Below are 26,250 nucleotides of genomic sequence, written 5' to 3' on the forward strand. Positions count from 1 at the left end.
TTTTAATTCTACATTTCAACGCAATTCATATTTTTCCTCCTCAATCAATTTAATTATAGCCAAGTTTAATACAAGTAACTAATCGATACAGTTCATTTTACCACCATGCAATCATTATATGCACGCTCAGGCAAGCTTCGCGGGACAGCATCACTTTCTCTAGTACCTATTATTATTTATTTTATGAGTGAAGCAAACTCAATACGTATGCCAAAATCTGTAACCATACCGGAAAAGAAATGTTTTGTTACTTAATAAAGACTTCAATTGTTTTGTATTATAATTTATTGCTCTATACAAAGTTTAAAGTAATAATTTAAATTAAAATAAAAAGACAGCAAGTGAGCAGCGAAAGAATAATAATTTACAAGAAGACTTAAATGGATTGCACGTTTTTGGCATCTCAAACTGCGTTTTGTTCAATCCAGTCCAAATACTCGGTAACTCGAGTGTAAACGCCAGGGTAGCCTGGCTCGCCGCATTTGTTGCCAAAGGAAACAATGCCGATTTGTGTCCACTTGCCACTGCGTTTCAACATCAAGGGCCCGCCAGAGTCACCCTAGAAACGGGATTCATAATATTAATTTTTATAAATAAATTAAAAAATATTAAATATATATATTAGAAAAAATATTAAAATCGAGTGAAAATGAATATAAATTTTTATTCTAGTATGAAAATTTGAAAAAAAAAAATTGTTAAATGACGTATTGAGAAAATAAGTTTAAAAAAAATTTTTTATTGAACAAAACTTTTTAAATTTTTATATTAAAATTGCAATTGTTAATAATAATATCCAAAAATTATAAAAAAAATTCTAACCTGGCATGCATCTTTGCCACCCTCTGAGTATCCAGCGCAGATGAAACTGGCGGTGATAGGTTGGAAGTAAGAATTGTCGCAATCCTCATTTCGCCACACAGGCAGGTCAACCTGGCGCTGCACGGTGCTCTCCTTGCCCCCGTAGTAGGTGGTGCCCCAGCCAACGACAGTGGGTCGTTGACCCACAAAGTTGTCGCTCCGGAGCGCCAATTGCGGCAGACAGATTGGCGCCACGTACTTGGTGCGTTGGGCTCGTCCGTCCAGGCGTAAAAGGGCGATATCGTTGTAGAAGCCGACGCGCGAGAATTTGTCGTGGGCCTTCACTTCAGCCACCTGGAAGGTTTGCGGCAGCGAAGGCTCGTCGTCGCGTCCCAAATCGACGTCGCCGAGGCGCACAGTGAACTGACGAGCGCTGAACCTGTTTCAATATTATTCAAAAAGTATTTTAATATTAACATTTATGAATTTGTTTGCTATTATTACTATTATTTTTTTATTATTAGCTTTATTTATTGTAAACTTTCAATTTTTTGTGATTGCAAATGTCAGTAACTTTTAATAAAATGTACTTAAGTTCTGGAAAGTTAATTGATTTTTAAATATGTGTATGGAAGTGATGAAAAATTTTGAAAATTTTTAAATATGAAACAACATCCAGTAACGTGATAAAAAAATATAATATAATATTAATGTAATCGATAATTAAAATTTCTCTATCGTCATTTTTACTTTTAAAAGATTCTGCTTAAATTAATTTCTATGTTGACTACATACAGCAGGATAATTCTCAATAATAAAGAATAATTAATTTGCAAAAGTCAACACCTGATATTAATATCAGATTTTTTGAACAAATTTTAGTTCAGTTTGATTTGGCTTTGCTAAATAAACTATCACTAATAATTATTATTAATAAAAAAATTTGCCAACGTTCTTGCTGTGATAAATAAATTTCGTTAATTAAATTTTTCATAAATTTGACGGGTGAGAAATTTGTGTTTGATGTTCTAAAGTGTTTCCAATTTTATATTTGAGTGAAATTTTTTAATACGAACGGTCTTTGTCTGGTGTCTCTGGTGCAATGAGCCGCTGTTAGAACGTAGTTTTCAAGCAACAAAGTGCCTCCGCACCAAAACTCGGTTCTCTTGGAACCGTGCAGGAATATAGCAGCCATCCAGGGCCAACGACCAGGAAGAGATTCCGAACCACCCACCACGCGGAATTTCGCAGTTTCGGAAACACCACACTCTGCAAGTAAAAGGGATAAACAAAAACAGTATAAGATTTACCTAATGCCATTCAGCTTATATTATAACAACCAGATAATATTTTAGATATTCAATCATGCCTAAAAAAATTTTTTTTCTCTTTTGTTATCACAACAATTAATTTTTAAAAGATATATATATCTTTTTTTTCCTTTCAGTTATTCTGAAATATTCTGCAGATATATGTTTAAAATGAATTATTTATAAATAACTAGTTGAAGAAAAATATTAAAAATGGTTAATTTTTCAACAAGAAAATGTAAAATTAATAATTTTAATTAAAATTACCATTTTGAAAGATGTTGTTGCTTGACGCGGACGCAACGTCTGTTCCAATGGCAGGCGGTCGAACAACAAAACTAGGCCGACGAGTCGTCGCTGTTGTCGTCGTATACGGTCTGTAGGTCGTTGTCGTTGTTGTTGTTGTAGGCCTGCTTGTAACTGAATCGGCGAAACTGAAAAAATTATAAAATTAAATTAATCCTTTTTTGGAGTAAATGAATTTTTACCCTGATTCGGAGCGAGGGCAGCAAACTCCTGGCACAAAGAGAGATTTGAAGCAGATTGACTGTCTCAGGTTGCCCAGGTCAAGCAATAGAGACGGACAGTCGCTCAGGTCGTCACAATTTCCAGCGTGACCTTTGGGGGTGGTGCAGGGTCGATCTCGGATGCCCTGTTTCTCCTCCGTGTCCAATGAAGTGGCAGGCTTTTGCTTTTCATCGTCGCCGTCCCTGACAACCACTGTCGGCAGCTGAACGCCTCGTACCTTTTAAATAATCAATATTTAAAAATCCTTGTGTTTGCGTGAAAGAAAAATTCTCAATAATACAAAAATAATAATAATGTCTTTTAGACTTTGGTACAGTTTATTATATTATTTGTTAATTTGAATTTGGTTAAAAATTACACCAAATAATTGATTCCTATTTTTTCCCAAATAATAATCAGAAAAATAAATGCTTTAAATTATGTCCTTAAGTACAATTCTGGGAGATTTTAAATTTAACAAAATAATTAAATTTTCCACACCAAAGGAGCAATAGTGTCAGTGACGTTTGGTCCAAGGACGGTTTTGCTCAACGTGTAAATGGCACCTCCGAGATCCTCCTGAGGTTTCGGCTGCTGAGCAACGACGTCCCTGTCTGGTCTGTTGTTGCTCGACGAATTGTTTGGTTCTTTTCGAGTCATGCCGACCAGGTAGCGGCCCAAAGTGTTAAGGGCACCCAGGGTTTCTGTGATTTTGGCAATCGCGCCACGACCCTGATTCTGCTGAAAAAAACGAAACAAATATCTCTGTCATATTGATTTCAAAATTTGAATTTGTCAAATTTAATTTTATGTCATTTTATTATTTTCCGCATCCAAACCATGTATGAGTTTTCATAAAACCAAAAACCAAATAAAATAAATATTAATTGACCATTGTTATTTATAATTAAAGTATGAAAAATAATCATCTAACCATGGTTTCTCTCATTCTGGCAAATACGCCACGGGTTTGATTCTGTTAAAAAAAATACAAAAAAATCAATATCATGAAGTAAATTTAATAAAAAAAAATGATGGTTTATTAAATTTTAAAATTCATATTACAAAAGATCATTTACTAACCTGTCCATTATTTTCTCCACTGTTGTTCAATTCATCTTGCCTTTGATAAGGAGAAGGTAATCTCACTGGACTCTGCAACTGCACTGGCTGCCATGGCTGGAAGGACTGGCCGTAATTGTCATACCGAACTATTAAAAAGAAAATATATTAAAATACATATATCGTTGTTACAATTTTGCTCGTTGCTGTATCCGAATCAGTTTCATATCAAAGTAAACTTGAAATATTTTACCTATTTTTCATAAATGACAAATCATCGGTCAAGGTTAATTAGGCATCTTTTTCCATGTCTCAACAGAGAGAATTTTTAACAAAATCTCTCATCATTTTAATTAATATTAGCAAATATGAGCAAATATAATGAGATATTTAGTCATTTATTAAAATTTAGCTTAATTATTATCAGCACAATTTTTTTGGTAGATTTAACTAAATTAATTGTCTTTGTGTCTGAATACTTGAGATTTTTGTTGTTATTTATGTTTTAAAGACAATTCAATAGCTTTATTTGAACTGAGCAATAATTTAACACAATTACCACAAATTATTTTAAATAAGTACGCAAATGCCCTCTAAAAATCTAAACAAAAGGCAAAAGAAAAATTATTTTATTAAACAAAAAGAATTATAATTTACATAAAAAAAAGGTATTTTGTATTTCAAACGTTCAAAGAAACGATTAATGTTTACTTACTATAAATTTATCCAATTATAAATTTATTTAAATACATATTACATTATAATATACATGCATACATACATGTTTCCCTTTAAAAATAGCCCATTTCATGACATTCATAGAAAAATTTAAATTTCTTATTCCTTTCCATACTAATCATTATACTATAACGTTTTCTTTGTTAAATCGAGTTGATTTTTAGACTTTTAACCTCCACCATCAGTCTTTCGCGTTTCGTTTGCCGGCTGTTTGTTCCGCTTATTTAACGCGCTAATCGCCGCATCCCGCGCACTTTCTCTGGCTGAAAGCTTTAATAAATCTCTCGCCATGCAAATTGAACAAACTATCATCAAAGCACACTGAAGACAAATGTAGCACTGACATTAGCTGAGCTGTAAAAACCAACACCAGCCGCGGTCTGATTGAAAAATCGCGTTCGAGCTGAACGGAAGGAAAAAGTTACAGCTAAGAGAGAACTATAAATAAACGCTTTCAAAACAGTCATTGTTGTGATGTTTCACGTAACAATTATCAAATTAAAGCCTGCAAATGCATTTCTGCGAATTTTCTAATGAAAGGAATAGAAACAGAAGCCAGCTGGATCTTATTTTTAGGAATTGGAGACTTGTGTGGAAAACTATAAAAATTCAAAGTATCTTGATCCAATAATTTTCTTAAAATGAAAGTGATTTTTTGTAACAAAATTTAAACAAAGCTTCCTTATAAAAAAAGATGTCTGCCCATCAGAAAACTTTGGACTTTTATAAATTTGTCCAAAATAATTAAACTTTTATAATCTTTACTCAATGATATACATACATGGAAATATAAAATCTATGAAATTTAATAAATTTTCAGAATGTTTCCAGTACTGTTAAATAAATATAAGTAAATTTCTTGGCTCTAAAATCTGAAACTTTCCTTCAGAAGTCACGCAACTGCTGGGCTGTAATATTATTTGAGACGCGGATGACTAATATTTACCGCAAAGCACTTTCTCTAGGTCAACAGGACACAAGCCGGCGCTAACTATTTGCACGCCGAGCAGGGGAATACCTCTAGCCGTGACTTTTGTAATTCGCAGTCAAAATAAATAAGCGCGTGTGATGTTTTGATTGTGTAACGCCATAAAAAAATCCGCATGACATCTCAATTTGTCCCCATTAACAAACATTGAAAATGTCATTGTTGTTAAATTTTAACGAATCAGCCACAAGTGACTTATGGAAAAAATTTGCTTACCAGCTGGTTCGAATTGGTATTGAGCAAGGATGTTGGGGACTAGAAGAATTAAAACCACAAGGTGGGCAGCTGCTATTATACGTGCTGGTCCATCTGGAAATGCAATAAATGTGGGTTAAAAATTTGCATAATTACTTTAATTGCATGACAAAATCACTCTATTGTTGGGTATGAATAAATTCAAGCAAAGTGAGAGTGGAAATGAGAAGAAATTGTTAAGATCCTTCTGCGGAGAGGGAAAGCAAAAGGAGCGAACAGGATTCAGTTTCGGCAAAGCACCGCACGATTCTCACACCTAAAAGATGATGTCAGAAGAGATGGTGGATTTTCTCACATAGATAATTTGTTTGCAAACTAGCTGCTTCCGTTTGGAAAAATTTCTTGTTAACGTAAGGAAAAAGTAAATAACAAAAAATAAATCATAAATTATTCTTCTTTTGAATGAATCAATAAAAAATTAACTTGAGACTTATGTTAAGATTTTATTTAGTTGTTTATTGCGTAATCAAAAACATAAATCACCCTTCCGTCCTTACTCATGCATAATGATGTACTAATAACGCTCAGCAGGTAATGATTAACATGGACCGGCAGCTTTATACAGAACATCTCTTCTATGCTATGTTTATCCTTGTCTCTCACTTTCACTGCCGCTCGGGATAAACCCATTAGGCAAACAGCGGCAGAAAAACTCACTCACAACTCAAGCATTTTTACAGCTGAGAGTTATGAGACAAAGTTTCCTTTCAGAGGATTGTAAAAAAATAGAATTTCTTATAATGCAGTGAGTTTTTTATTTAACTAGCCTTTTTTTAATTGACGCGGATTTACAGTCGCGGTGCTGCTACTCTTTTGAGGAGTGATTCATAAGCACAGTTCCTGCTTTCGCCGGTTGCATACTGGGTGCATATTCGAGAAGGGAATTCCCTTTTCCGATTCACACTCTGGCGTGTGTGCGACTTTTCAATGATCACTTTCACCGCCCACGATTCGAGCGAGCTGCTTTGCAAAACGTGATGAAAATGCAGAGCGAAGTTTTCAATAATAAGAACAACAGCTCTTGAATAACTCAATTTGTGACCGGAATTTTAATTTAAAAATCAGCTGACGAGGGGTTTTATGCCAGAGACTATTATGAATGCGATTTGCAAATATAAGTTTCCTTGCAATGATAGGTTATTGATTTTACTAAGCGTTTCATTATTTATTTAAAAAAAATGAAGATAATTTTAATCTTTAAATTGTAAGCCAACACCTTTTTATCCTGTATTATTTACTATTTTCAATTTTTTATATAAATTAATTAATTGAATTGAGTACGTAAGTTGTTGATCTAAAAATTTGCATGAAATGGATCCAGAATTAATGCGTTTTGAAGTGAATTTGTTTTGTAAATTTCCATATTTTTTGTAATTGATTAAATTTCCTTGCTTTCACAACACAATATTACAGTCGATTAGCATAGAATGGACTCGGGTCGGTCAGGTCCTCGGATGAGAATAAACAAAATGTCACCTCGATGCTCAGAGAGCGGATCAGAAAAGAACCTCGACTGACTCTCTATTGCCGCTGAGACAGCCGGATAATGCGGAGGAACTATTGTGTGCCTTGGATCGAGGAGGAGTGAAAATGAATTAAACAGTTTCTCTCGCGGCGCGGCCTGCATGAAATTTATGAACGCGTGCGTTTATATTACAATAAAGAGCGCGCACACAGCATGCAAACGGCAGGGTTTCTCAAAGGTCTCACTATAATCTCGACGCCCACAGAATGGAATTTCAAAGAGAAAGAATGAAAGAAACACATGCACGCGGGCGAATTGACGCAAAAAGGGAAAACAACTGCAGTTCTACGCGATAATATGGGACAAAAATGAAATCTTCGTAATTAATCTCCTAATTATTGATTAAATTTTTATTAACAATCGCATTGCTAGATTGTTAAAAAATAAATTTAATATCTAGAACCAATTTTTAAACACTAGCTTTGACCGATTTCAATTCATTCAAAATGAGATTCTTAGTTGCGGCAGAGCATCAATATTTATTTATTTATCAGTTTTAATAATTCACAATTTATTTAAAAAAATAATTATGATAAAGACGAAAATGAAATTAAAAACATAACCAATAAAACTATGTCTAATTGTAAAAAAGTAAACTGTGTTTAAAATAATATTGTAATAAGTTTAAATTTTGAGCAAAAATATAACAGCTAATAAATTTGGATTTTCTTTTTTAAAACGGACAAAAATTAATTTCAAAACCAAATAATTTATTTCAGGCCTACCTGCTTTGGTGAGCAGCATGGTGTGTGAGTGCGGGTGGTGCAGAAGTACAACGTTTATTCCATATCCTCTAAGGGACGATTCGAATGCTCCAACACAGATAAAAGCACCTTTCTGACTGACTCGTCGAAAAATGACCTGAGTCGCGTCTACCTGAAGAGCAAAAAGGGTTGGGCGCCGAGGGAGAGGGGCGGACAGGTAGACGCGCGCGGCTGCCGGAGAAAGTAAAAGCCAAGGTTGGAGTTGCAGTGAGAGTTTTGCTCTTTACTTTCATTATACGCACACATCTATCCATCCGTCTTCCCGCGAATCAAGCAAAAGTGCATTCGCCGCCAAGTCACCATTGTAATGAATGGGAAAATCAAGTGCGAAATTAATTTCTTCCTATGTCAATTTGCGATTTACACGCCGCTTATTTGAAAGTAAATTTCAAATTGCAAGTTTTATTTTAATAATTTGTGTAATGTATTTATTTGTTAAAAAATCAATTGTAATTTTAATAATTAATCATATATTCTGCTTTTTTCTTGTAAAGGTCATAAGGCAAAATTTTTTGAAAATTTAAGATGATCAAATTATTAAAAAATAAAATATTGATTTGCCACACAACCTAGTCAATTACCCTCAATAAAATTATAAGCAATTCCGTGTTATTTGAAATAAAATAAAATCATACAACACTTTTTACATGCAAATAATTAAATCAAACTGGAAAAAATATACATAAATATAAAAACTATAGCCTCAGTTCGATAGTATGTATTAGGAAAAAAATGTGAGCTATTTCTTATTTGCGAGTTTTCAACATTTCCTTCGATGACAGGGACATTTTCACGCTCAGCGGCAAGTCTAAATTAATCCCATTACACGCTTTGTAATTGACTTAACAGGTTAACAGTGGAAATATTTCAAACTTTTTATTAAGAAACGCGTACACCAATGTTTGAAATAAAAAAATGTGTCGCGCCAAGTGAAAGAAATTGCGGCGCAGTGTCGCCAGTCTCAAGTTGCATCAATGTGAGAAAAAAGAGACTTCCTGCAATTTGAGGCAGTGCAAGAGAGTGCATGTTGCAAAATATAGAGCAAAATTCTGAACTCATCAAGACGTAATTGATATAATCATAGCAAAGCCATAAAATATCAACACAAGATAAACATATTGAATAGCACTGAAAAGTTAAATTATTAAATTTATCCATTATTGCAATATTTAATCGTATTTAAAACTTCTATTAATGAATATTTTGTATACTCATCCTTATAATTGGAAGCAATAGTAAAACTAATTTGACATTGACAATTATTTTTATTATTATAATTTTTTTTATTTTTACATTTGAATGAGAAAAAAAAAATCAATATTTCTCGTCCTGGCAGTTAAAAAATCCCATCGAATAGTCACTTGAAAATTACATCACATCTGAATAAGCGACCTGCGCTGTCTCTGCGTAACAAACGCGGACATCGCCTAGCTCTCGTCTTGGATTGTTACAAAATTCTGAGGTCGGGTTTTCCCCCAAGAAAAGTAATTATTATTTTGGTTGGTGCGAGCACGTCTCTGCGCAGGCGGACTTTTTTTTATCCCTAGTCGATTTGAAGCGTAGCAAGATCGGAATTCGTTCGGTCCGGCAGCGAAGATGAGTCGTGATAATCTTTATTTTTTATCTCTTTTATATCACAGCAAATCTCGGTGTATAGGTGTTGTGCGACCTCTGTTATAAGGAACTAGCATCTGCAATTACGCCGGCTGAGAGAGCGACACAGAGATGAGCGAGACGAGCAGGTTTTCTGACTTTATGCACTTTCTCTTTCGCACACACAGCTGACTGGTGAGCGTAATATGGAAAACCAATCTGCAGAATAAGGGAAAAAACTTGAACTTCACTTTCCATTCAATTCATGGACAATTGTTTACAATTAAATTGTATGTATAATTATAAAAAATATTTTCATTAAATTAGTAAAGACCTTCAAATTATCCTTTGAGGGTACGCAGATTATAATAAAAATTTACCTTGCATGGAGCATCTATTTTATGTAAAGATAAGATAAATTTAGACTCTATAATTTTCAACACTAAAAATATTTAAAATTAAGGCCAAGATATTACTTCATTTTTTATTGATACGAACATTATATTTTGGTGTCTTGTAGAAAAAAATATTTCGCAGAACTCATTGAATTCACTGTTATTGAATTGAAATTTTTTTAAATCAAACAAAAGATTTTTGCCAGGTTTTTATTTCAATATATATATTATAGCTATATGTATATTACAATCCTCAATAGCAGACATCATTAATATTAATTATTAAATATTAGATTAGATTATTATTAGCAGATTGAGATTTAATTAACAAGTGAAGTCGGTACAGACTAGCTTTAATAATAATAATCATATTAATGATATTCATAATAAGGATTCTACATAAGAGTTGGTTTCCTCGTCAAAATGTACACAAACTTTGGAACAATTAAAAGATAAGAAAGAAAACGGAAATCAAGGTTTTACACGTTTCGCAATAATTAAATATTAATATATAATAGGTATGAAAATTTTTGGTTAAAATTTGGTCTCAATATATCATATAGTTATAAATTGTGTATGCAATCCTGCAGGACAATCAACAATCAATTATCCGCTCACGTAACAAGTGTCGAGAGAACTGATAAATGTACACGAGTTATTTGAATGATCTCTTGTTCCAATACGTGCCTCATCCAACAGGACACACGACAAGAAAATTACTTACACACGTCTACTAAAGGACAAGAACGCAAAGGCTGCCGACGATTATTTTTTTTCATTATATTTTAATTTGAGGACAAACTGCTTTTTCATAACAGGCTCTACAAATTTTATTCCCTAAATTGAAAGGATTTCTCGTTATTTCTTCTTCTTCTTTCGTAGGGTTATGCATATGTTAAGAAAGAGGCACACAATACACAAGTTTTGCTGTTGCTGGTAACTCACTAATTTTTCTGCTCGTACACAATTTTTATTTTTACTCGTATCGCAAATTAGTGAAGGTTACTACAAAAGCAGTTTCCGATTTTGTTCACATTCACCGGAGATTTTTTTACATCAGAGTCGATTTCAAGTCGGCTACTTTGGTATTTTTTTATGAGATTACATTCCAATCTACGTGACTACTCGAGAAATAGAGTCGAACGAAACACTGGACTGATTTGATTATAGCGAGACAATTTTGGAAATTGGTCAAAAATTATATCATATATAAATATAGGAATTGATATGAGATATCCGCACCAGCCAATGTTTGTCAACCAAATATATGAGATCTTTGAGAAATACGTAGTCGAAAAACAATATATACGCAGGAATACAGATTTTTTTTCCAATAAATAGTACGATTTTTTTCGCTTGATATGCATGAGAGTTACAATAATTTTTGATTAACACATTTTTAATCGGATATGGTGTTTCTTTCTGCTTTGAATTATATCACTTGAGAAAAGATTCAGAAAAGTGTTTCCAATCGGCATTTGAAATTTCTTGTTAAAATGTAAATATGTATTTTTTTTCAAGGCATGGTATTTTTTTTAAATGATATGACTGAATTTCCAGCAGACGGTTTCTATAGCCAAGTTGAGCGCCAAAAAGGCTACACTTACATCAGACGGCTCAAAAGTCTTCTGGTCGGAGACCGATATAATTTTTGTTTCATAAATTTCTCTTCTGTATATTTTCCAAACCAGTCGACCTTCGATCAAAAAGGACGCTGAATTTTCCTTGCGTGTAATTTTAGTTCATTTTTTCCCAGTTTTTATATAATAATTGAATCGCGAGAGTAAATCCTAAAATTGTAAGGTTCATCATTGATATGTTTAGTTGCCGACGAAATTGGTTTTCGCGCGCTAAGCTTCCACGTTTTTGAGCTTTATTGGTATATATGTGATAGGTTGGTTTTTGTTATATTCCGAAAATTTTGTTTGTTTCTTCCTCCGAGTGTCTTTTGCTACTTGTCTTGGCGCGTCGACACTACTATTCACGCAATAGACGCACAGTGAACAGCGATCAACACAACTCCCGAGTAGTTTGTTTTATATCCTTTTGTTCTGCCCACAATGGTCACACTATATTATATGATGTACATATTATTACATAATAATTCTAGTTTAATATTCATATATCAATAGAGTTTTACGCACTAGTTAAGTAGTAATACACAAAAGTTCAACTTCCTTATCGGCATGGACGGAATGTTGCAAGATGCATTTTTTATTACTTGGGTCAGCGACGGACCAAATTTTTTGTAAAAAGTCATTTGATTTTTGTCAAAATTTATTTCCTCCAACCCAAGTGGTAAAAAACAAACCTTTCGAGATTTTGTGTAACATTATTTCTGGTACCGCGAAAACAACACTTCTACATTTTCTTACACATCTCTGGTTTTAGTTTAATTTTTTTTTAATAATAATTTATCATATAGCAACCATGAAACACACAAACAAATTGATGGTTTTGTTGTTCTTGTTAGTACGTTACACTTAATTTTAATTTTTCTTTCGCTTAAAAAGAGTAGAGCAGGCTAATTTTAATACATCAAACTCTACAACTGCTTTTTCACAAATTTCACCTTTTGCTCTCATTGACTGCTGCGTTTAGCGACTACGACTTTTTAATTTTTAAACTGCTTGCTAAAGAACTGCCTTTTACTTTTTTTAAATTCATACACGACGCCTAAATTGACGGACTCGGATGACGGAAATTTGGTGTCCGAAGAACCTCACAGGCGGCCCAAAACCGCTTCAGTTTAAGTTGCAGAAATTCAAATCTCGCTACACACAATAATAATAATTTAAAACGACGCGTGCAATTTCAGTCTGATCATGCAGTTCTGGGCCGCGGTCCTCTTTCCAAAAATCAACCAAATTTCCCGCCATTACCGGTCTGAACTTTCTTTCTTTATTTGTAACGTTACGCTTTTTAATAACTTACACAATTTTTGTTTGTTTGTCGATCTCAAAATTTTAAGTCACAAGGTTTTAAATATTCGATATGTATCATTAAGCCACATTCGCTTACTTTGTTTAACTACCACATCGTCGAGTGAGTTGTGTACCCTTTTGAGTGTATATAAAAATCACTCAGATTAATTTTTGGAACTGAAAAAGATTCCTTTTTTTTTCTCAAATAATTCAAATACAAACATCTCACTTAAAAAAATAAAATAACACACACAAGACCGTAACAAACAAAAGGCTTGAAAATAGTCCAGAGATTAAAATTTAAAATTAAGGAATAGTGTCGGGCGCACCTGGTGCGTCTCGTTTTTCAAAGTCAATATTTTTCCGTCGATAATTAAGCATCAAAAGGCATGTTTAAAATTCCAACAGGACAGATATTTCTGATATGTTTCGTTATTATTTTCTCCTCTTTTTTTCTGGATATGTTTCGTCTCTTTGTGTGGATTGTCAATAGTCTGCGTAATTATTTTAACTATCAACACCAGAGGGGTGAGAAAGGCAATAATTAATTATAATTACAGATGAAAAATCCGATTCTTTGGTGAACTTGTATGTATAGATAAACAAAAATCGATGACAGACGGTTGTTCATTATCTAAACTTACGGCTGCGAAGTTGAGTAAATATATAGTTGACTTTTTTCTCAATTGTGGAATGTGCGTTCTTTTGGTACTAAATGCAATCAAGGATGGAAAAATAACGATCACAATCAATCAATCAACCGCTCTCTGTCATCATCACATGTGGTTATATCCTCAGTTTTTGAAGGGAATCAATTTTGCTGCCTTTTGTTTTCAAATGTAGTTCTATCAGAAAGGGCTCAGATCGAGAGACGCGACTTTTACACAGCTATTTTACATATTAAGTAGTAATTTTACGCGCGCGTTTGCTTTTTCTCTTGTAACTATTTGAATGCGTATTGCTGCTGCAGGTCTAAAAGACGAGTTGCTGCTGCTCAGGGCGCAGGAAATTCAAGAAGGGCACCGTTGGTTATTTTGATATCGCTTGGATTATTTCAGATGAGATGACCAAACTCTTCGATCTTAACACCTCCCTAAAATAGAAAATGACTATTATTAAAACATGAAGTTTAATTTATTAAAAGGTAACAATTGTTGTTCAATTTTAATAAATCTTATATAATTTAATAAAATATTAATATTTTTCTTGTTATAATATATTTTTGTAACTTGTATTCCTTATTATATTTTTTGAAATTTTAATTGCCTAATCTTCAAAAATAATATAATTTGACTTTTAAATTTAATAAGTTTTTATGATGGCAAATTCAGGTATAGAGTTTTACTCAAATATTCAATTGCGATAATCTATTTTTTGTAATTTTTGAATGTGTTGGAATTTGGGATATTGATAATTTATCACACTCTCTCAGTTAGCATTTTCCAAAAAACAAGATCTCTTTGAAAAAAAGAATGATTAAAGAAAGTCACCTTACTTTATTCTTTCTTTTTTAATTAATTGTTGAATTCTAAAGTAAATCAATTAAATTCAATAATCAATCCAAATTATTTTCCACAGTAAATGGGTGATAAACATTTATCTTGTTGGTGGAGACCAATTAAATTCCCCTTGGACTTTGGACTTAAAATCCCCCTGATTAAATGTTATTAATAATGCAAATCCAAGGAAAACATAAATAAGAGGTGGTCTGGTTGGAAACGTAATATGGGATATCAATAATGCGCGCGGGCTTATTTGGGCATGCTCATTAGTGTGGCATCGTTAGGGTCGGTGTGTGTATACCTCAGCCATTTTGGTCTTCGCGTACTCGATACGCATGGCCCCTCGGTCGGACGAGATGAGAAATGAGCCTTGCAGAGCCGCCATGGCCTGCGACGCGCACTTCAGGTCGCCGTACTCGACGAAGGCCACCGGCGATCCACCTTTGGCGTGCATCCGCAGGCGACTGAACCCAGGGAAGCTGCAAAAACGAAATTATTTTTAGTCCCGAAAGTCTGAGGAAAAGTGTCCGGTGCAGAGAAAATTGGTCACTGAGATTTTCAACATTTAGAAGAATTTTTATTGGACTAGCGAAAAAAGTCTCATCAAAAAATTCCATCTTTTTAGGTTCAAAGTGAAGTCGGCAAAAAACCAGGCTGATTAGTTTTCAAGAAAAATAATATTTTAGCGAATCAATTAAGCTTGCTTAAAAATTTGTTATTGGCACTACTTTTTAAACAAGGCACTTTGATTGAATAATTAATTAAGTTACTAATGACTCTTTCTACATTTGCAAACAGTAAAAAAATTGAAAAAAAAATCTGCGAAAGTCGCAAATCGTGATGTCAATAGATTTAAAACAGTATTAAAAACTTTTTTTGCCTTAAATATATTCTTTGAATCACTTTGAATAAATCATTGATTCAGAATGACAAAATTTTCACAAAGATCCGTTATAAATATGAATTTTAGAGCAAATTAAAATAAAAAATTGACTTTTGTCGCCAGTCTCTGCATTATTATTTTTATCAATTAATCATTTGTGCATCAGGTAGACGGGTGTTCAAAATGCATCACGATTCCATTCAATTTTTTGATGAAAAATAATGAATCGGTCCACTTACACAATTATAAGAGGAGAGTGAGTGCCTCTCTCATCATAAATTAATATCATTATGTTGAAAGTATTTTTTTTTTCATTGTAAAAATGTATGTACAGAAAGAGAAATAATGATTTGCGCTGGTGCAAGGGTTGGTTCACAGCATCACGAGAGAGGGGGGTTCAAAGAGAGAGAGAGAGAGAGAGAGAAAGAGATAGGACACAGACAGAGGGGATAATTAATGCTGTGCTTTGTTTTTCCAACAACTTTTGGATGAGATAACTTTGCAGCAGGCTCGGGGGTGGAAAAAAGAGGATGGCTAATTAGTCGGTCGGTGTTATTATTATTATTTCATTTTTGCAATGGATTCAAGCATTTCCTCGGGGGAATGCGATCGGAAAAATTATTTATATAGATTCTGTGAATTAAGCGAGCGGTCGGCGTCAAGGGAGGAAGAAATAAACAAGTCAGGAAATTGCACTGGTTTTTTTTTACTCCTTTCTTCTTCGTGGAAATTTATATTTATTCGGTCATGAAATTTCCGCGTAAAGAGGCAAAGAGAATTTCTAATCGAGTGCATACGCCGGCCGACGAGGCACGGGCACGAACCGCCAGCCAGTTTTATTATTTACTGGAAAAGTTGCTTGCCTGCTTGGGCAATGTATGCAACACGCAAAACGCCGCCGACAAGCGGGTAGTTGCACGGGAGAGAGTTGAAAATCGATCGCGCGTCAAAAAGTCTGCATTATAAAATAAAAATGCTCTGATGGTGTCGAGACAAAAGTTTTTGTGGGGTGATTTCAAAATCTGCTCAAACTTTATCGTTCCAAGAAGAGAATAAGATTAGAATCTAAATTTCATTATTATATTAATTTATTGCTCCAAACCAGATAGAAAGGAATTTGATAAAGACGCTTCTAACTTTGAATGTATCTCACCATACAGATTCTTATCATTTTAAGCATCTATTTTTGGATAGAATTGACAATTTTATTAATTCATATTGCTTATACTTATCGGCAAAATCAAAAGATTTCCCATTCGGATATGACTTTCTTTTGTGCAACTTTGAAAGAAAATTTTGAACAAAAAAATTTTTTTTAAGAAAACTTAAAAATCTTACAAAAATATCAACCAGGATATATTAGTCAATTTATTATTAAGGTTTCCATACACTTTAAGAAAGATTCTTTCAGCATAACGATGTTTTTAAAAATTTGGAATCATATTTTATCTATCCGCTCAAAATATTGTTATTAAATTCTCTCAAAGTTGCAGAACAACTTGTTTTTATTGATTTTTGTTTTGCCTAAAATAAAGTTAGAAATAATTAAGTAGCAAAAACTAGGAAAATAAAAAGTGCAGGGTTGAAAATGCAATGTAATTTTCCCACGAGCACATATCAAGCGACCGTGGTATTTAGCGAACATCTCTGGCAGGTGTCGGTGGTTGGATTGAGGGGACGAAAAGGGTATTATGTATATAAAAAGTATGCCAAGGTGCACACTGACTAATCCATGTCAAAATGCAAATGCTCGAGTAATATTGGTGCACGTTTTGGTTTGAAGAGAAAGGGCGGCTCTTACTTACGGCGGGCATATTCTAGTAGCTTTGGTGGCGGACAGTCTGCAGAACATTTGCCCCTCTGCTGAATAATACACACATAGACACAATTATTCAGCAATCGTGACTCGATTGAGCAGCTTATATGTTAGTACACTCTATAGCTTTGTAATAAAATTTTTGTTTGAAGAGAGAGTGAGAGAGACAGACAGACTATAACAACTCTTTTATCAATCCCTTGCACCTGCTTCTACTTTAATCGTTCGCACGAGTGTTTTCTCTCGCGCGCACTTGACGCCAGTGGAAACAAGAAACTTTTCATCTTTTTTCTCTTTGCTAATAGTTTCTTCTTTTCATCGTTTGCCCCCAAAATCTGTTTCTTACCTTCCAAAGATTTCCTTGAGTTCGTGTTCAGAGACGAACTGGCCGAGGTTGGCGACAAAGAGGGTCGAGCAGGGTGCGTTGTTGCCTGTGTTGCATTGCGCCGGGCCGTTATTAGCACCCGGTTGGGAGCACGTGGAGCCCACGGGGGAGGCAAGAGCTGGCGAGGGCAGAAAATGGGGCAGGGAATTTGCGTGCATCGAACTCAGGGCTGCCGTTGGATGTGGAATCGAAAGCGGTTGCTGGAAAAAACAGCCATAAGTCAGCTGAGAAATTTCAGAAAATTAAAATCTGAAATTAAAAAAAGTAATGATTGATATGGAAAGGGTTGAGGAAAAGTTAAGTAGATTTCTTATAGGCTAAACTTTGAAGGGGAAATAAATGAAAAAGGAAAATGATTAAATTTGGTAGTTTTGAACTAGAAAAGGTTCAAACATTAGAAAGTTGTGTTTATTTAATTAATGAACTGGTTTCTCAATCTTGCTAAAGAAATTACATTTTTTATTTAGGTGACCTTAATAGCAAAAATTCACATTTCTTTGGCGATTCAGGATGATTTGAGTGAAAAATACTCGCCTGTTCTAATGTAGGATTAAACTAACTTGGGAAAAATTTGTAATTTAAAAATTTTAGCTACAAATATTTTCAATTTTTGACAGAAATTCTTTGAAATCAAGAATGAAGAAAATTATAGACCGTTTGGCAACCCGCTTCACAATTATGTAAAGCGGGGTGCATAACGGCCAATAACTTCTGGCTTTCTCCTCTTTTTAAATATGAATCTGCCCAAAATAATTAAATTGAGCCAAGATCTTTCCAACGGTGTTAGTTTAAGAATCATAAAAAAGTGCTTATTAAGCAAATTCGTCAATTATTCTTTATTTCTAATGAAAAAAATCCACACTACAAAGTCAATAATGAGGATGAAAAATTTGAAATAAAAATAATTAAAACACTTCATCTGGCCCCCTTCCTGAAACCGAGAGTCATACATGTATATACCACCTTAAAAAAATAAAATAATTAATTTAAATCAACTACGGAAACAATCAAAAAGTGAGCGAAACAAAACAAAAAGCTGTGAGGGGGGCAAGATGAGAGAACAAAAAGGGTGTTTGTTTTTGCAGTGTGTTTATGTGAAAAGGGTGAGGAATGAGGAGGGTTGAGTGTTGATGAATCAATCAAATGCGTGACTAACATTTACTGAGTCCCTGCTGGGGGTGGAAGGTGGCGCGGGGCCACCCCTGCCGCCGCCGCACGCTGGGGTTGGTCCCGTGGAGGTCACAGGTGCGCCCGCCGACTGAGCAGCGACAACGGAGGGCCCCGCAGCCGCCGGAACAGGTCATAGGTAAGAGCGCACTGACACCTGCGTCAAGGGCAACAACAACGACTCGCATCAGCCCTCAGTCAATCAGCAATCCAAGCCGTTAATTTACTTTACTTGTTAAAAAATACTTCTACTTTAACTTTTACTTGAGAGGAGAATAGCTACTGCTTTTTTAAGAAAAAAAAATTCGTGACTAGCAGCTTGTAATTGTATGCTAAATCAGTTACATTTAAAATTAACTTAAAGATTTTTGTTTGGTCTCGACTGATTTTCCCTGTTAGGCCACATTTGATTAAATCCCTTATGTATTATCCAAAGTTTTTTTTTTGTAAATTTTGTATTTTTTTTTTATGAGTATTATAATAGTATATATATACGAAGGCAAGATTTAGCATTTTCTTGGTATTAAAACTTCATCTTGGGCTTAAACTGATCACTGCTAAAATGAGGGATATGAAAAACGTGCTGCCGCCAAAAAAATAAAATAATTTTACTCAGCAAATGCAAGTTGGAAAGGAAATGCAAAAATTCAAATAGCCATGTCAGCAAGAACCAAATTCTATGTAGAAAAGGGTAAAAGCTATGAAACTTTTGAGGAAAAGCATTTCAATAATAGAAATTAAGGAGAACAATAGCAAAATTTCGCGAGCCAAAATTCGGATTAAAAGAATAAATAAGTGGCTGCGAATTTTTGCATTTTTTGACTAAATGGGGTCTAAGTCGGCAGGGGGTAGTACACTACCTGAGGGTGCAGTGCAGGGTGCACCAGGGTGGCTGCGTGTTGAAGTGCGGCCGCGCCTGGCAGCTCTGCGGCGGCTGCCGCTGCGGCCGCTGCCGAATACGCGAGAGGGTGCGGCCACAACTCGGGGCCCGCGGTGGTGAAGAAGGGGCCTCCTAGTGCTGCAAACAGAGTGGCCACTGTCAGTACTCCACGCTAGGTGCCAGAGAGACTGTGGATTTGGCGATAGAGAGGAAGGAGAGAAAGAGAGAAAGGGTTGAAATTTCACACTTTTTTTTTTTTAATTTCAACGATTTGATTTTTCAAAGAAGAATTTATTTTAAATTCAGAAAGGAAAGCATCAAGGAAGAGAGTGCTTGGGCCTCGTTTATCAATTAAAATTGAAAAGCAGAAAATTTAGTGCAAGAAAAGTTTCTGTTTTGATTGAGCAAATAAGCGCAGATAAAATCAAGTGCGTGAATGATATTCTAAATAATTTTTATGATACACAATTGTTCTCATTTATACAGTGATGTTTTTAAATCATTTCCACACATCTGTTCAAAATTCGGCTTTTTATTTCAGATAAGAGCCAAATGTTTCAAAAAATGTTATTAAATAGCACGTGAAAATGTGCAGTAATTTGAGTGACTTACATTTATGCATTGGTCGCCGAAAGAGTGGACCTCAAAAGTAAGTTCAAATCAATATTTTCAAAGCAATTCCAAACAAACAGACAGGTGAGGTTTTGCAACAAGCTTTTTTGTATAGGAATATAAATCGGTAGAGGGTAAAAATATTAATAAAAAAATTTCGTTTACTTTCAAAATACTCACGTCCAGGCAACATGAGGCTTTGGTGTGCCGAGGCGGCCGCAGCTGCGGCCGCCGCAGCCGCCGCTGAGTTGGCATTGTTGTTGCCTGGGCCGCCGAGACCTCCGGGGCCGGAGCCAACAGAGCCCGGCTGCTGCTTTGGTTTTGAGACTTTGGTGTTGCTCTTGGCGAATTCGAGTCGAATCGTCTGAGGCATGTCTGGGTCGAAACGTACCCCTTGCTGTTAAAAAGAAACAGAAAAGAGGCCAATTTTTTTAATCAGCAAGTAGATAAAAATATCGAAATTTAAATAATTTTGTTAAGTTTTCCCTTTTTCAACAATATATTAAACTAAGTAGTAGTTACATTATTTTCAATTTTACTGTGGAAACTCAAAATTGTCTTTGGGATTATAAATAATAAAAAATCTTTTAAAATTTCCGCAGTCATAAATTTTAGAACTTCAATCAATAATTCTTTATTTGAAATTACTTTCTAAAAGACTTGTTAGAATTTTGCACTACTTTTGCAACATTTATTTTAAACGTAAGACGCTTATTTTTTTTTTTAAGTCCATTTAAAACTGTTATAAAGAATGGTTTAAATAAATATGCATACAGCGATTATTTTTTGGAAAAATATTCCTTTTTAAAAAAATTGTAAAATTAATGAGTTTTCTTATTCTCGACTTTGTTATGTCTTTTTTGATGTCAGACCAAAAATTTATGCTTCTGTTGCTGTATGGGGAATATGGGGATTGGGTTTCTTTTTTGTAACTCGAGATCGCCTCATACAAGTATAATTTTTTTACTTTTTTCGTCAAAGGGGCCCCCAGCAAGGAAGAAGCTATAAAGAATTCTTTCCCCGGCCGTTCGGATTTAGTAGCGGACTTACCTGTAAATCTTGTTTCGCTGCCTCTGCCCCTGCCCTTGTGCTAAATGTTACAAAACCAACAGGCTGAAACAAACAAAGACTAATGTTATGGAATGACCAAGAGGATTAAAACGTGACGCATAAACTACACAAAATATTATGACAAGAGTTTTCATAGACCAGGTATGAACACTGATTGAAGTGTTTTATTTCAATTTGAAAAATAATCTTTTCACCGCTTATGCTTTATTTTGAAACAATTTAATAACATGAATAGCGCGAAACGGAAATATGCAAATCACCATTTTTTTTTTATTTGTGTGGAATTTTTATTTTTTTAAATATCTATTAAAATTATTAAATGTGGAAGCAAATTGAACTTGACAAAAATAAATTTCCAAAAAGAACTTTTTATTGATAAAATAAATTCATCAGAGTAGAAAATGTATAATTTAATTTAAATTTTATAAAAATAAGGTTCTTTCAAATTTCAATCATCAGTCATCTAGCAATTAAAAATCTTACAAACTGATTGATTGAAAAAAATTGTGTTCAATTTGATTAAGTTTTCCAGGGGGATAAACATTTTTGAATAACATACTCTGCAACAAGTAATAATTCAATCAATATTACAAATCTAAATCAAAGTTGTAAATATTTTTAATATTTCCACAGTCAGCAATTTTATTTCCACCTAGTCGACGATTTCATACTTTTTCGTCGTGCTTGTTTACTTAATTGATTGCAGAGCGGCTAATTATGCAAGCAGCGAGAAATGACTGGCGCATAATTATGTCTGCATAAATGCGGCGATTTCGCCACTGTGAAATAACAAATAACGACCCGCAATTGATTAAATTAAGCCGCACATTATTTTGTTTTGCCAGTGGCAGCAGCGGACGGGCGGTGTGTTTTGCAAAACTAATTATACTCCGCCCAGCGGGGCCCGTTCATTTGTCAGAGCGCGGAAATGTACGCGCCGATATCTCTCTCTGGCCCAACATTAAAGCGGCGAAAACAAAGCCGCCGCCGCGGTGGGCGCACAGATAAAAATTGAATAACAATTTACAGGCAAATAAATGCGTTGAATACTCACCGACGCTGTTTTCCCGTTTTTGCTTGTGACTTTGAGCAATGAACCCTCGTAACCCTGTAAAAAAAATACAAAACAATTATACAACAAAACATTAATTAATTTTTTTTAAACTATGATTTTAATAATAAATTATAATTCAATTATAAATTGTAAGTATTTATCACAATTATTTAAAATTTAATTTTTTTTAGTTAAAAGATTTATAATACAATAATCAGGATTAAATAAAATTCTTCTTTTGCAAGAAAAATATAATTATCATTTTATATCATGTATAAATAATTATTTCCAGGTTCCAAATCCTCCCTCAATCCTCAATTTACATGAATATAAATTATTTAATTCTCAATAATCACACCCCAAATACAAGTTTCTCAATTTATATCACAATACAATTTTATTATAAATGTTATAAAGCAAATATGTTAAACAAAATTTTTCAAATGAAACATTATTATCTCGTATTACATGAAACTTAATGATTAATCACTAAAATAATCTTAAAATTATTTATTTCAGAGATGCTTTAAAAAAAATACATTATATTATAATCTACTCATTAATTATAGTTAGAATATAAATTAAATTGAAAAAAATCAGGCATTTTTAACTAACATTAAATTCAACTATTGTATCTATTTTGGATTTTCCCTTTTTCTTTTGACTTAAAAAAGTAAAACTTGACTCACCTCATAGGCACGGAAAAGTAAGTACAACTCCCTGGGCTTGGCGTCCATTGGCAAGCCGCTGACGAACAAAGTTCGGACCTGAAACAAAAGCATAGGAATTAAACTCTTGAGTGCAATTAAAATCGAGACTCGTGTGTCGCCGGACTGAGCTGAATGCTAAAAAGGTTCCGTGTAAATGTTCTGCAATGCGACTCTTTCTCGTGTGTGTGTTTTTTTTACAGCGAGAGGAAAAAATACATAAAAAGGAAAAACGGCTCCTTGGGAGGTTTTTCCGTGCGCATTAATTATTTATAAGGAGGTGCGCTAGACATTTTTCCTCACAACCGTAGCAAAGCTAGGAGGGATTTGTATTCAAATTCCAAACATTTTTGCACCTTTTCCTTGCCGGAGTTTGCAATTTATTTGCCCAGAATAAGGAGAGGCGCTGGTGGCGCGCCGATAAATTTTTTATTCCCCCTGATAGGACGCGAAATAAAAAGGGCAGGTAATGGACGCGGGGAGATTGGATAAGTGTTTTTGCGAGTCGCGCGCGCCAGTCGCCAAATTGGGGCGATGCAGCCCGTAAATAATTTATTGAGGTCTAATTATTTCGACTGGCGGCGTGAACGAGAAGCTTTTTATTTCAACAGTCATTAGGATGCTAAAAAGCCAACTAATTTCAACTACAAGTAGAATGTTACTAATTTTCTTGTATCATGCTTTCTAATTAAATTTTACTTCTATTGTAAAAGACGAATTTAAAATATAAAATAATTGCCTTTATGTTTAGTTAATAGTATAATAAATTACAAATTTTAAAACTTTTATTTTAAATATCTTTTTTTTTCTAATAAATAAGTAATTGATGTTTTAACATTTAATAATTTTATAATATTTAAAAAATCAAAACGTACAGAAGTTAAATGTTGTTAACATATAAATATAAAAAGCTTGATAGAAAAGCTAAATTTATAAATCCTTAAATAATTAACAATGATGTTAGTCTTATCTTTTTTGTTACAACTAAAAATTTTTATTGAATAAAAAATTGTAAAATATGAATATGTAATACATAACACAAATTAATAAATTCTATTATTAAATTTATCAATTTCTATGTACCAATGGGCGGACCTGGTATTGCTCCTGTGTTAGAAATAAAAAGTAATAAGAATTTTGAAAATTATATTCTCCATCGAATCACCTTGGTTCTAGATTGAGCCCTTCTTATTATTTTATTTTATTTTTTTTTTATTCTTCGTTAATATTTATTTTGTTTTGAACATCTCCTATGGGTTGTGGACGAAAATTTTCCACTTCCAAGTCATAATTTATATCCTTTGGACCAAAACCTTCAAAGTGCGGCCAAAATGCTTTTTCGTCTGTGTCAATTACAAGTGTTCTCATAGTAGAGAGCGGAGGTGTTAGTTTTTTACTCTTTTTCGTATTTTGTTGCACGCGCGTTCCTGCGTGACGTCACCGCTCGGCACCACTTGAGAAACCTCTCTTCACCCCCTGCCCACCCCCGCTATTATTCTTGTCGGGAAAAAATGCTGCTGCTGGGGGTGTAATGACTGCTGTGAAAACAAGCTGAGTCCAATTAAAAGCGGGAGAAAAAAAGCGTAATTGGAGGGCTTGTGTGTACATATGTACGTCGATAAGTGCTGGGAAAAATCTGAGTAGCGAGAGAATTCGCGCCGCTTTAATTTTCAACCCTCTCTCGCGTCAATCGTGCATTTTGTCAGCCAATTATGGACGGATTAATCGATCGTTTAGCGTTTAAATAAAAGAGGAAAGAGAGGGTGAAGCGAGATTTTTATATTCAATGCATCTGCAGGATTTTCTGTTTTTCCTTTTGGGCTGAAAGATTGCCTTGTCAGAAAGTGTCAGTCTGAGCCTTCCATTACAATTTTCAGTTTTGTTTTACATCAAATTTTTTTGCGTCAATCGCCATCATTAATTTAAAAAAGTAATAGAACATTTTATGAATTAAATTTTTTTATAATTTATTATTGTTCAAAAGTGTTCTTCTGCATGAATGTAAAAAATATATCTGAAAATGTGGGAAAAAAATTAATTTTTTAAACTAGATTCTAAAAAATAGTGAGAATAATTTAATTTAAATGGGGGAAGAAAACGATCAAAATTAATGTTGTATGGAAGATTCTCGTTGAATATCCATTTTTCTTTTAATATAAATTAAACAAATAACAATATTAACAAATTTAAATAACTACAAAAATATAAATTTATTACGAGATTTTTTAGTCATCCTTCCATACCACTGTTGCAATTTTAAATGTTTATCTGGAGAGCAGATGAAAGTTAACTTTTATTCCACGTAATTTTTAAACTTGCCTTCAAAACTAAACTATTTTAGTTCTCTTTTCTGTTTTATTTTTTTACGAGTCCTTTTCTTTTAATGTCACATTCTTATTTATTATACTTATTATGAGCAGTTTTCTGTGAAATAATGAAGTAATAAAAACAACTACTCCTTAAAATAATCACACGAAAAAAAGTGAGTCTGAAAAACACTTTTTTCGTTGAGCAATTTTGGTCGACTCTCGCGTTGTTCTCCGGCTCGATTACATCTTTTTTTATTATTTTATTTCTGCCAGTACCGGAGAGTGTGTGTGTGTGTTTGTGCTACACAAAAATCTGATTTTCCAAGAGTGACGTGCGGGGCGATTAAACGTGCATTATTGCGCGTGTTTATTACAGCGAAGGCAACAAAAGTAAGTGGTTTCGGCGCCGCGCGCTGTTAAAATTTTATCCGCAAGTCCATTTCTGTCCGTTCCAATCAGATCGCGTCACGCCAACCCCGTTCTTTACTTTTCCCGTCCGACCGACTGCCATGTCCCGATGGATTTGCCGCGCAAAAGGAGAAGAAGGAAAGTACGAACTACTTCTCGTTTCATAATTCACACGCCCGACCGACCCTCGGGAGGGACGGACCGCGGAAAATGGGAATTTCTCTCCGAATTTATTCCATCTCAGTTTTCTTCCGATATAACTTACAGGAGAGAGAGAACGTTTCTCCCCTTCTGGAATATTTTGATCAAGAAATAAGCTTTTGAAGTTATTATGCGGAGGCTTTACAAAGACACAAAGTTGAGTAAAAAATGAAGACAAATTATCTTTTTGGTTATAGATATCTGTCAAAATTTCAATTATCTTGATCCGCTGCAACAAATTCTATAACAAATCTCAGGACCACTTTTAAAATGCAAATTTTCTCACCAGTTCTAACATAATTAATCGAAAAATGACTCAATTTTTTTTTTAAATCACACACATTTTTTATCTATACCAAAAGTCTATCTTATATTGAAAATAATTTTTGGGGA

General features: G+C 34.0%; 2 protein-coding genes across 12 annotated transcripts in view; both read right to left on the reverse strand.

The window, feature by feature from the left end:
* Window positions 1-273: 273 nt before the first annotated feature.
* On the reverse strand, window positions 274-8,072 carry LOC132205569 (proclotting enzyme-like). 4 transcript variants are annotated; one of them, XM_059634682.1, is made up of 10 exons: window positions 7,912-8,072; window positions 5,623-5,715; window positions 3,702-3,829; window positions 3,553-3,594; window positions 3,120-3,356; window positions 2,600-2,856; window positions 2,379-2,545; window positions 1,878-2,070; window positions 823-1,240; window positions 274-559 (listed from the first exon to the last, which is right to left on the reverse strand). In XM_059634682.1, exons 1-10 carry the CDS (start codon window positions 7,928-7,930, stop codon window positions 404-406), a joined length of 1,710 nt encoding a protein of 569 aa, XP_059490665.1. In that variant the 5' UTR covers window positions 7,931-8,072; the 3' UTR covers window positions 274-403. The 4 variants fall into 4 exon arrangements, with proteins under 4 accessions (XP_059490665.1, XP_059490655.1, XP_059490683.1 ...); XM_059634672.1 differs by having other exon boundaries at window positions 3,120-3,359; XM_059634700.1 differs by lacking the exon at window positions 3,553-3,594.
* Window positions 8,073-12,793: 4,721 nt separating this feature from the next.
* The window catches only part of LOC132200347 (protein couch potato), a 73,039-nt gene continuing 59,582 nt past the window's right edge, over window positions 12,794-26,250 (reverse strand). For 2 of the 8 annotated variants that reach the window (XM_059625753.1, XM_059625761.1), the window contains exons 3-11: window positions 22,922-22,999; window positions 22,233-22,286; window positions 21,158-21,220; window positions 20,273-20,504; window positions 20,108-20,137; window positions 19,476-19,633; window positions 17,410-17,648; window positions 14,666-14,843; window positions 12,794-13,955 (exon numbers count right to left, since the gene is read on the reverse strand). In XM_059625753.1, the coding sequence (XP_059481736.1) occupies window positions 13,917-13,955; window positions 14,666-14,843; window positions 17,410-17,648; window positions 19,476-19,633; window positions 20,108-20,137; window positions 20,273-20,504; window positions 21,158-21,220; window positions 22,233-22,286; window positions 22,922-22,999 (1,071 nt within the window). In that variant the 3' untranslated portion in view covers window positions 12,794-13,916. Of the gene's footprint in view, window positions 13,956-14,665; window positions 14,844-17,048; window positions 17,111-17,409; window positions 17,649-19,475; window positions 19,634-20,107; window positions 20,138-20,272; window positions 20,505-21,157; window positions 21,221-22,232; window positions 22,287-22,921; window positions 23,000-26,250 lie in introns of those variants that run through there. The other 6 variants (XM_059625769.1, XM_059625811.1, XM_059625797.1 and 3 more) reach the window with 6 other exon arrangements.

The sequence above is a fragment of the Neocloeon triangulifer genome, unplaced genomic scaffold, assembly GCF_031216515.1.
Source record: "Neocloeon triangulifer isolate White Clay Creek 2 clone unplaced genomic scaffold, ASM3121651v1 ptg000001l, whole genome shotgun sequence".
Lineage (NCBI taxonomy): Eukaryota > Metazoa > Arthropoda > Insecta > Ephemeroptera > Baetidae > Neocloeon > Neocloeon triangulifer.